This window comes from Gymnoscopelus braueri (assembly GCF_963280865.1).
Source record: "Gymnoscopelus braueri genome assembly, chromosome: 9".
NCBI classification, from domain to species: Eukaryota; Metazoa; Chordata; class Actinopteri; order Myctophiformes; family Myctophidae; genus Gymnoscopelus; species Gymnoscopelus braueri.
In genome coordinates this window covers 33821594-33833616 of record NC_137610.1, presented here as the reverse complement: position 1 = coordinate 33833616, position 12023 = coordinate 33821594, and the positions used below count along the sequence as shown (strand labels likewise).

The window sequence follows — 12023 nt, the reverse complement described above, 5'->3', positions numbered from 1 at the left end:
CACCTCGACACAAAGCCAGGGATTGAACTGGGGACCTTCCGGTTCACAGGCGGCCGCTTGACCTCCTGAGTGAAAAAAAAAGTTTGGGGTCAACACAGACATGGCAAATAGCTTGGAATAGTACACGACAATTCAAATCTCCATGTTATTTCAAGGATCAGATCAATATTGTGTGTAAACTACTGTATGATTGTGGTCCTCCCAATTATTATTATTATTAGATGATACTCTACTGTTATTCTACTGTTGGACTTGTTGGTAGTCTCTGGATGAGAGAATCACATAAACAGCTGGAACATGAACTGAAATGAAAATATAACGAAAGCGCTAATGTCTAGAATAGATAGAGGTTCTACATATTTAGCACATGCATATTTTGAATGACCATCTAATGGTGGTACAGTGGGCTTATTCAGAGGAAATAACAACATAAATAAACGTGAGTAGGCTTACTATAACCCAGCTTTGCTGTGTATGCTGCTGCCAAATGATTGTTCCAGTGTGTCCGAGGGCAGAAGGAGTGGGGGGACAGGGGCCTTTTGTGGCTCGATGGACAAAGACTTGTCTGTCTTTCTGTCTAAAAACTGTCTGTCTGTCTTTCTGTCTGTAGTCAGAAGACTAGCCCAGTCAGACAGTCACACAGATCTTTGCTGTCTAACCCTGCCTGCTGTGGAGAGCTGGCCTGCCTCCTGCTTTATTTGAATTCTATTTTGTCATTATTTTTTAAAGAGGGGAAACTGAGAGCTGAGGAGATGAAGCGTTGTCTAGGACTGTTGATGATATTTTTGGGGACGTTTGGTTCAGGTGAGTTTATCTCCAGTACTGCAGTAATCCATCTCCTGTCATTCTGTCATATTATCATAGTAATAGTAGTAGTAACAGTGAGAAGTGCTCAGATCTTGTTTACTTAAGTTTACATTAAGTAGCTATAATAGCAGAATTCAATCGACTTTTGAGAGAAGGGACCAGTCCTATGATCCAGAGCCTGTCTACAAACACAAATTACTACAATTTAAGAAATGGGAGGACACTCATACGACCTGTGAGTCACACAAAAAGGCACCAGATGTCCTTCCTCCCAAGAGCATATACAAGCTTTACCAGAAGTAATAGAAACGTTTTACTGTTTGATGTGTTTTGATGTTTCATGACGGTTGCTTTTTCTTTTCTTTTATGTTATCTTAGAGCAGTCCTCTTGAATCTGTAAGAAACATCACAATTCATACTGTTATGCAATGATGTTTTTACTTTCGTAAAAGTACAAGAGTATTGGCATCAAAATATACTTAAAATACCAAACATAAAAGTACTCATTATGCAGAATTTCGCAATCATATTATTGGATTGTAATTAATTAATGCATTAATGTGTTCATCACATTAATGCTGCAGCTTGTAAAGTTGGGAATCATTTTAGCCTACTTTATGTTGTGCTGGTAGATGAACCTATAAAACATCATCATTTATCAGTTAATGTATATTTGTATCTAAATCTGCAAAGAAACTAGTCGTTAAGTTTTCAAATAATTGTTGTGGAGTAAAAGTAACTATAAAGTGTGTCTCTGAAATGTAGTGGGGCAGAAGAACAAAGTTAAACTGGAAACTGGACCAATTGGCTCTGTACTTTGACCACTTTTCTTCATCTATACAAAACCTCTTAGCCACAAATTGCCGATTTACAAGCTCACTTGTAGATCTGATATTTTTTAGCTAATGTTCCTCCCAGAATATGGATGCTGGGGTTCAAGTGGTTAACCTCCTATGTGACTGTGGTTCATGCTTCAGTTCCTCATCAGACACCTGTTTGTGTGTTTCAGGTGCAGCGCTCCGCTGTTATAAATGTGCTGATTACACAGGTCGCTGTGAGAACGTCCAGGAGTGTACCTTTGAAGACTCCTGTATTTCCCTGAGTGAGAGAGGTGTGTTCATCCTCTTGTATACTTTGTCGTACAACGGAGTATAAATTAGCCATTATTCTGCTGTTAACCTTACAGTTTTGATACTGACATCATCAGTATCACGGTCAGAATCATGGTCAGTATCATTCATGTCATGTCAGTATCATGGTAATCATGTCAGTATCATGTCAGTATCATGGTCAGCATCATTTCAGTATTATGTCAGTATCATGGTCAGTTGTGTTGTTTCTGTCAGTGGTTCTCAAAGTCGGGTTTGAGGACCCCCAGGGGTCCTTGGGGGGGTTCCAGTGGGTCCCCAGCCAAAATGAATAGTTCAAATACTTAAAGGTTCTATGACATTCATTTTCACTTTTTTTTTTAAAAATGTTTTTTGGGGGGGTTTATGACCTCAATTACACCCAAAAAAATCTGAACTTTGAACATTCAGTGGATTTTCTGTGGTCTGGGGTTTTCTGAATAATTAGGCTGAAAAGTAATCTGAGCTTGGCCCTTCGGCAGTGAGGTCACAGACGATTAATCCCGCCCACTCTCCTCCTCGCCCCTCCCCTATCCTTTCCTTTGGGGAGGGGCGGAGCAGAGGCGATGATTGACAGGCAAAATCCCTCACCAGCGACAGTTGAAAAGGCTTTAGAAATGTGAGAGAAAAACACCTGCCATGGATCAATGGAGTGAAATTTTTTGTTAAAACTTTCTATACACGTTTGAAGGACCATGACAAAGACTTTTAATGTGTGGTAAAACTGAACGTCATGAAACCTTTAAGCTCTGTTAATTTTTTTCCGGCTATTCAATTATAGAAAATACAATCTCACAACGCAAAATATCTCACAAATATTATTACGGGGATCTGGCACAAAATATTTTTTTAAATATTGGTCCACTGCCTAATAATCTGGGGATCTTTGACATGAAAATGTTTGAGAACTACTGTTGCTTCTCATGCTGTTGTTGTTGTAGGTGGTAAGACCATCCGTCAGTGCATCCGATACACAGACTGCGACAACTCTCGTCTGACTCAGATGTTTCCAGCCATCTCCGGCTTCACCTACAGATGCTGCAGCAGTAGCCTGTGTAACACTGGCAACGCCGCAGCCCTGGCGTCAACATCCACAGCCGCCCTGGCTGTCCTGGGGTCAATGGTGGCGTTGTTGTGGGGTCAGAGGACGTAGACCTAGCCTTGCTCAGTGGTTCTCAAACCCCCAGTTTTGCATGCATGGACCCCCATAACTCAGAGAGTGTACACATTTGTCCCATTTGTACACTCTCTGAGTTACAGATCTGCAAGGGTCAATTTTTTGGTTCCTAACTATCAACTTAGCTGAGGACCCCCTGGAGCCCCCTCAAGGACGTTTAGGGGCCCCCGGACCGCACTTTGAGAACCACTGGCCTAGCTGACTGTTAGAACTAATGCCTGGTCTCCACTAGGTCCTCACTCAGGTTATTGGTTACAACTAACGACTTGGTCTTAACCAACGCCAAGGTATTTCAGTTTGTAGCACGACTGCTGAATTATTATTATTTCTTTAATCTGAACTAAAGCTAGTTTTATATTTATCAATATTGTTGTTGTTATTATAAGCTGAATAGTAGCCTGAGCATAAAGACAAATTAAATGTATTTACTTACCCTCAATCTGGTCTAAATGTTGAATGTTGCATTACTGTATCCCAACACAGAACACTCAGCGGAAAGTGATTGACAGACGTCATTTTTACTTTTATTTTAAGGGAATACTTGGAAAATAAAAAATCCCATGCTGGTCAGTATTTTGGTAATGAGTTATTGGACTAGAATGAAACTGAGGAGAGACATGAACAATTGTTAAAGACTCATCATCATCAGCTTGTGGAAAGCGTGTAAGCCTCATTATAGAAGAATGACAGTCAACATTTTGACAAAGACAAATTCAAGACAAATGATAAAATATGTATTAATTGTCCTGGAATTAATCCTTAAATAACAACTTGTACACAGACAGAAAATATATATACATGTGAAGTTTATGGAAACTGAACATTGCACAAAACTCAAAAGGTTTTTGGATCATTTACAGTAGGTAGGTACAATAAGAGCTGCCTCCCCCTGCACCAGTATTATAATGAACAATACAATACTGCTGCTGAGAAATATATATATTTATAAAATTCCATGCTAGTATGTGAGGGAGATGCATACTGTCATGCCACTATCATGCCTAACTGTGGAGTCTAAATAAAATATATTGTCTTCTGTTATTCATACAAAATTATATTTGGAATAATAAACCGTCTTCATGAAAAACTAGTATATACTGTTTTTTTGTTGACATAATATATGTCAAGTGTACTTGTCATCTGGTAGTGCCAAGTTTACAAACAAATTGATGATCCTTATAGAGCTTCTGTTTGAATATGCTCCCCATCTACATCACACAGATTGTAGCTTACTGTTGTTTATTGTTTCATATGTAGTCATTGCACTTATTTTCTGATCTTTATATTTGGTTTCGGAACCATTCTAGGGATTCATCCCCCTTTAAGCATTACTGGGACCACTACAGACTATTGCAGAACATTTCATATCCAGGAATTCACATTATAGACACTATTACCTACTATCCCTCTAATAAATTGCCTGCAAATCCGCCCAACCAAATACACTTGTTTTGTTTGATACAGTGTGATTTTGAATTATTGTTCAAATCATCATCATATAGTTTTTTATTGCTGTTGTGTTTTTGTGGACCCCAGGAAGACTAGTGACCACACTGTGAAAGCTAATGGGGATCCAAATAAAGAATAAAAGAATAATGAATGATAAGCATTTTATTTTATGAACACAGGGAGAAATTACAATAACAATATAAACACAGAACCTCATTTAGACAATTGCTGGTTTATCACCAGGTCTGTTGAAAAACAGGTCAGGTGAATGATGAGTAACGATGACGTTTCAACATGGATGTCAGTGTTTGTTCACTTCGTCATCCTGACCGGGGCCGGACCCTGTTTTCTAACAACCAAAAGGGTGTATTATTCACTAATCTCTCCAAGCCCCTCCTCCTCCTCAATCTGCCGACCAATCACTTCCAGCTGCACCCTCTTCTTCTGTCCATTCTCTTTCTTCGTTGGCTCTACCACTTTCTCCGTCTGGGCGTACCAGGGCTGGGAGGCCGACGCATCACAGCACCTGCCTCCTTTTCGGAACCCGCCCCTGCCAGCTCTGACCAGTCCCCAGCCCTGCAGGGATGAGCCTGCCGCTCCGCCCATTTCATGCTGCACTCCCCTTGTTTGGTCGAGCTCCTTGACGCTGAGCGACGGCATGCGCACCGCCACTGTGTTCCCAAACTTACTGTAATCCACCGAGTAGCGGCCGTCTTCCTCCGTCAGGATGGACACAAAGCGACGACCCCACAGGATCTCATCTGGTGTGTAGGACGTCCGAGCCTGCATGGTGATGCCAGTTGTCTCCACCACACCTTTCAATCAAACAAATACTAATCAATCGCCTGTCAATCAAACACAAAACACGATCACATGTCAATCAACCACACCAACCAGCCAATCAGCGTCTGAGAGGCAAAGCTGTTAAACTGTTAACAGTTAAACACTTATTATTACAATATTATTTATTATTGTTTATGTTTATTATATGTATCTATCCATGTTGACTTTTAATATAATCTTATCATGTTTACCTTCTACTATAATGACAATGATGTATTGTTATATTATGATGATGATGATGATAAATATGCACATTCCAGTATAATGGCAATGGTGTTATTATTATTGCTATAATATGATGATGATTAATAACGAGTGTACCTTCCAGTATAACTATGATCTCAATGTCTTCAGAGGGGAGGGAGTTGGCGGAGACTTCATACAGTGGACTTCCTCTTTCAATGGTGTGACTTATGATTAAAGGTGACACCAGGAAGATGCCGTTGCTACGAAGAGGATTCTCCACCTGAATGTCCAGCTGACACACCGGGACGACCTCTCCCTCTGCTGTCACTGTACGGCGAATCACCTGTACCAACAACACAGCTTCTGAACTTTAGAGACTTTGCACACACATTGTTACACAACTTTTGCGTTATAAACACAACTTTAGAGTTACAGACACAATTTTAGTGTTATATTCAGCAGACATTAGATGCACAACTTTAGATTTACACACAACATTACAGACACATTAGAGTTACACAATTTTGAGTTACATGCACAACTTCAGAGTTATACACAGAACTTTAGGATTATACTGTACACTCAGAGGTGCTAATAACAACGTAAGAGACAGACAACTGCAGAGCACATAACAGATTCAATGTTGCCATCAGCTCCAGAATGACTAACGCAGCTTCAGAGGAACACATAAGACTTCAGAGTTGTTAATACTCTGCCATACGCATATGCCAACCGTTTCTAAACTACCTGTCAGGAGCTGTTTCTAGTCAAGGTGGAAATGTTTTGCCAAGTTAAGATGGTATCTTCTGCGTTTACCTGTAGTTGTACTGTAGCAGAGATGATCATGCTCTTTCTCAGGTCTCCAACTCGAAACATGAAGGTTGGTCGTCCGTTTCGCGGAGCAATGACAGCGTTTCTGGAGAAGATGAGCGTCTCGGCACGTCGGTTAGCTTGAGCCGTCTTCATGAACACACAGCCAAGCATGACAGCATTAATGATTAGACCCAGAATGTTCTGGATTATCAGGACGACGATGGCTACTGGACACTCCTCTGTCACCATCCGACCACCAAAACCAATCGTTACCTGGAGACACAGAGCACTACATGGTTTAATTAAATGGTACACTTGATATTAAGGCTGTATGGTGAAGGTTTTTCTTTTATCATTACTTTGGGCCTTTTTTTTATTTGATAAGACAGTAGCCTGAAGAGAGACAGGAAAGGAAGCAGAGGCGGTAGTATTGGTATTAGTAGTAGTGGCAGCTCTAGTAGCTGTAGTAGTTAAGAAAATCCTATCTCCAGTTAGTGAAGAACGCAGCAGTCAGACTGTTAACTAAAACCAAAAGAGCAGAGCACATTTCACCAATCTGAGCCTACCTTCATTGGTTACCTACTGTATTAATCTTAGAATTGATTTCAAGACTTTATTGATTACTTTAAAGGCATGATATAGTCTAGCGGCTAGCGGCTGCATTTTGTTTTTAATGTCAATAATTAAAGTAGCTATTCATCTTCATAATATATTTTTCTAAAAAGTTATACTGTAGTTAGTAGTAGTGACTGAGACAACAGACTGAAGAACAATGCTGTATAACTGAATGCGTGTGAGCGTGCATGCGCGCCCGCAACTGGTTGCGGCCCACATCAAGTCACCTTTTGACCAATGTGGCCCGGACCCCAAAATGAGTTCGACACCCCTGATCTGATTAGTCTGTTTTGTGTTTCTCTTTTTATGCTTTTGTGAATCTCTTCACAATTTGTATGTAGTTGACTTTATATTTAATGCTGTGTGAAGCGCTTCGTAATATATAATATATAATAATAATAAAAAGAATACAAATTATTATTATTATTACTAGTAGTAGTAGTAGTAGTACTAGTACTAGTAGTATGAACAGTAGTCTAGTAGTAGCTGCAGTATACCTGGACCTCTGTAGAGAACCAGAATGTGAAGTGTAATTATAATTGGCAGTAGTAGTAACAGTAGTAGTAGTATTACCTGGACCTCTATAGAAAACAGGAAGGCGGAAGTGAAGGAGCGAATTGCAGTGACACAGGGTTCAGGACCTGGGGGACCATCAGGGTCCCGGGGTTCCAGGTCTCCATGAGCAAAGGCCAACAACCACCAGACCATGGCGAACAATATCCAGGAACACAGGAAGGCAGAAGTGAAGATCAGCAGGGAGTGCTGCCACTTCAGGTCCACCATGGTGGTGAAAACATCCTGCAGGTATCGACCCTGTGACAACAAAGAGACACCGAAAATATAGCATACGGTCATCTACATGCAGAACAACAGTGCACATATTATACTGTACGTTATCCATGGTTACATTTGTACACGCTCAACAGTTAAAGGTAGGGTAAGTGATATTTTGCGGTTGAAACAAAAAGTATTTTGTTAAAAGGTTAAAGCAATATTCTGATAGTAATCATTGCTATAGAGTGTTTGTTCAGTAACAGTCTCCCCGTCTCTCCAGCGCTTTAATAAACAGAAAATGCATTTTCCGGTAGGTGTCAAAATCTCAGCCAATCAGGAGAAAGTACCCATTTTTAAGCTTCATTTTTATAGTGTTCCAGTTCCAATTTTGCCTGCTCATTTCTTGGTGTCATCACTTCCAATTTCACGTGTTTAATCTATATCCTGATTGAGTTCTCTATTCTAATTGGATACAATTGGAAATTAAACTGAAACTGAAACGAAAATGCATTTTCTGTTTTATAAAGAGCGACAAGGAGACTCCTTTTACTGAACAAACACTCAATAGCAATGAGTACTATCAGAATATAGAGCTATTTAACACTTATTTTAACCAAAGAAAATCACTTACCCTACCTTTAAAATAACACACAGAATTTTACTGTCTGTGATGCCATGGTCACATATAAGTAGGCTTAATCTGATATGCACGTTGTTTAACCACTTTCAACCTTGCGTCCCTTTTTGAGCATGTCATTATAGGTGAACATTTTCAAACATTTCAACACAAAATCTATAAGCTCACACGTGTCGCAGTGGGTGATCTGCGGTCAACTCAGCTCAGCCATCTGTGACACTGTGAATGTTTTGACTCTGTCTAGAAGTTAGTGTCGAAGTGTCCTTGAGCAAGACGCTGAACCCCTAATTGCTCCCGATGAGCAGGTTGGTGCCTTGCATGGTTTCCTCCGCCATCGGTGTATGAATGTGTGTGTGAATGAGTGAATGTAATGCACAATCTATGTAAAGCGCTTTGGATAAAAGCGCTATATAAATGCACCATTTACCATTTAAAGCTTTTGGGTGAAACCTGCCCTCCAGAGGATCAGGTGTCTGAGTCAATGGGCTAACTGCATTTGGAGTGTTTCTTCATACCATTGTACCTGGCTAGCTTAAACATGTGTTGTTTGAGAAGGGTTACTCCGTCACTCAGGAGCAAAACATGTTTTCCATTTCCGTGTCCATTGCCTCATGTATCCATCTTATACCTAATAATGTGGACACTTTTACAAGCATACAGTATACTGCCTGACTATAAATGACTAATGGTGACTAGTTTCCTTGTTGTGAATACAATATTTTAGAATAAATAATAGCAAAATACGTTTTTAATACTTAATAAGAAGGAAATATGATTATATATACAACCATTCACTGGTCAAATGAAAAATAACACATGAAGTCACTCACTAGATGGTCACATTTTACAAAATGGCAATGGAGACAGGCTTATAACAGTGCAAATCCCATTTGTGCTGGGAAGAAGAAAAGCATGTGCTTTAACTCATGAGGGAAATTACAGATGCAGACCTCTGAGGGTATAGAAAAAGCATATCATTAAAAAACAAGGTCAACTGACAGAAAAGCTAGATTTACTGCTGAACCGAATGGCTGTCATTTTGAGTGTCCTTCACTGCCACTGTTGTGGTTTGTGGTAACACAATTAACCTTGTGGCCATTAAACTGTTTAAGCAGGATCCCACTGAGCTGGACCCCACTAGATGCTGCTGGAATTCAGACCTCTTTGGGATGTTAAACAGGCACTCGTGTTGTAGGGCAGGAGATTAGGGTTGAGGCTCCATGGTGGGGTTTGGGGTTACCTGTTCTCTGATGTTCTTGTGTGCCACATTACAGGAGCCGCTCTTGGTGATGAAGCGAGCTCGCTGGGAGCGCGAGCGGAAGCGGTTCACCTGGCTAGCGCTCTCCGCCAAACGGGTTAACAGGAAACCGTCAGGGAGCAGGCCCTTCCTGGCCAACATCCTGCCAACAGGGGTCAAGTTAATGCAGTTGGAATTTACACATGGACACCCAGAATAAAATAGAATCGTTTTTATGTATGTATGTCTCCCCAAGTTCTGCCCAAATATGGTGGTTTTGCTACGTACAGATTTTGGGTCCTGACCCATAAGAGAACATTTGTCAACATCTTTCAAAAATAGCAGATCTTCAAGCTCACAAACAACATATCGCATTAACACGCATTGTGAGCTTGTGGATCAGCTATTCTCCAATAGCTGACAAATAAAATAGGGCTTAAATGTTTATAGATTCCTCATTTTGCCTGGGACCTCCTGGAACCCCCTCAAGGACCCCTGGGAGTGCCCTGGGCTCCAGACTGGCAGGGAGGGAAGTGCCCTTCTACTGTAAATACAAACCTCTGATAAGAGGAAGAACATGCAGCAGTTTGTGTTGTTGTGCAAAGCTGCTATAACTTCATGCAGATTTCATTTTGTGTATTTTTCTTTCATTATTATTATCATCTTTGTTTATCTTGTTTATTATCTTTTTTTTATGTATTTAGCCTTAATTTGGTATTCGTTTTCTTTGCATTGTGGTGTTAATTGCCTGTCAATTAGAATATGAATGGCAATAAAGGTTAAATAAATAAATAAAAATAACTTGTTGAGATGGTATTATAGATTGATAGCTTACTGATGAGTAAGTCAGGTTGTTTTGTTTACATGTAGCTATTGGTTTTCACCTGAGAATGGATTTGATTGCTTTAATGATCATATGTCAATCAATCTACAGCGGTAGAGGACACATTATTTAAAATACCTTTTTAAAATTAAATGTGTTTTTTTTACCCGTGTAAAATGAATGAACGCCACGTGCATGGAATCAATGTCCCCCTGCTGTTCAACATAAAAGAACATCTATTGTTTTAGGCTATATTATGGTTTTTAATACGTTAACCACTTAAACCCCAGGCTTTCACAGAAAATAGTAGATCGACAAGCTCACAACTGTGCTGTGATGCCTTGAGAGCTTATCGATCGGCTATTTTCAGCGAAAGCTTTCCCAATAACCCAAAACAGAAAATACACTAGTATTGAGCCCTGATGGACTCCTGTTACCATATGGGGTTTAAGTGGTTACATCAGAACGAAGTGATCTAGTCTGCAGATGCTGAAATCTGTACAACACCCTATAATAAACACCTTACTACATGTATAGATCTATTGTGGATAGAATATGCATGTGTTGTGTCATTTTACCTTAAATTACCTACCTTGTTAATTATGGATTAAAACACGTTCAACCAGGAGACATAAAGGATGGTGTTTTGCATCCGTATTGTTTAGTGAAGAGCTTTGTCCTGTAGGTCGCGGATATTCAATCTTTGGGACATAGATGCCATCCAGCGTTTATTTCTTTTAATCAAGTCAGGAACACAAACATTCCGATAATAAATTCCTTGATCTATGAATTCTGATTGGAATAAAAGTCACCTGCCGAGGCTCTGGCCGAGTCTCTGTTTGTGATAAATGATCATAATAAATACATGATAAATGTAGACTGCAGTAGTACAACATCACCACCAGAGAGCAGAGTTGGTTATGTCATTGAAAATGACTCCCTTACGTTGTCTTTATGACGTCATCCCGCCTCTGACTTTTCTCTTTTAATGGCTAAATCTAAATGTTTCGTTTAAAAATAATAATGATAGTAATAAAAATAATAATAATGAGTTATATATACAATAACATTGGTAATTGTTTTAGCTAAATGATACATTTTTTTTTTTTTTATGAAACCAAACAGCAAGTAACAGAAAGCTGCAAAAAAAAAATTCTCTAAGATTCTCCTGGCTCTGATAGATGTAGCCTACTGTCTGTGCTCTGTGTTAATGTATAATAATAATAATAATAGTAGTAGTAAGTAGAAAGAGAACGTGACGTCACACCATTGAAAGAAATAGCTGAAAACCTCCCAGGTCGCTCGCTCGTTCGTTCTTTGATTGATCGATTGATTGAATCCTTTATTTCGAAGTTTTCAGAAATAAAAACACATGAAAGTACAGTGCAATACAAGGTAAACTAAATATGATTAAAAAGCCCATGAAAGCCTAATGGCTTGTTTCAAATGGGGTCCTTTTGACAGACAGATATACACTCCTACGCCTCCCCCTGGCCAGCTGGGCGCCTGAGAAAACCCTACAATTTGGCACACAT

The 12023-nt window shown here is 39.7% G+C and overlaps 2 protein-coding genes across 2 annotated transcripts; one reads left to right on the top strand and one right to left on the bottom strand.

Moving 5' to 3' along the window:
* Positions 1-752: 752 nt before the first annotated feature.
* Positions 753-3087, top strand: cd59b (CD59 molecule (CD59 blood group) b; the record flags this gene model as incomplete). Its single annotated transcript, XM_080438142.1, has 3 exons — positions 753-804; positions 1817-1918; positions 2876-3087. 3 exons carry the CDS (start codon positions 753-755, stop codon positions 3085-3087), a joined length of 366 nt encoding a protein of 121 aa, XP_080294268.1.
* A 1691-nt stretch (positions 3088-4778) lies between these two features.
* kcnj11l (potassium inwardly rectifying channel subfamily J member 11, like) lies at positions 4779-11192 on the bottom strand. Its single transcript, XM_080437329.1, has 6 exons — positions 11081-11192; positions 9669-9828; positions 7591-7830; positions 6406-6675; positions 5725-5932; positions 4779-5375 (listed from the first exon to the last, which is right to left on the bottom strand). The coding sequence occupies exons 2-6, from the start codon at positions 9825-9827 to the stop codon at positions 4930-4932; spliced, it is 1323 nt and encodes a 440-aa protein (XP_080293455.1). The 5' UTR covers position 9828; positions 11081-11192; the 3' UTR covers positions 4779-4929.
* Between the last annotated feature and the right edge of the window lie 831 nt (positions 11193-12023).

Bases quoted from the DNA above. Each gene is read 5' to 3' on its own strand.
- kcnj11l (XM_080437329.1), bottom strand. From the start codon at position 9,827: ATGTTGGCCAGGAAGGGCCTGCTCCCTGACGGTTTCCTGTTAACCCGT. The intron at 7,831-9,668 runs GTAACCCCAAAC...TTGTTGTCACAG, and splicing joins ACAAGAACATCAGAGAACAG to GGTCGATACCTGCAGGATGT. The intron at 6,676-7,590 runs GTAATACTACTA...CTGTGTCTCCAG, and splicing joins TGTTTTCTATAGAGGTCCAG to GTAACGATTGGTTTTGGTGG.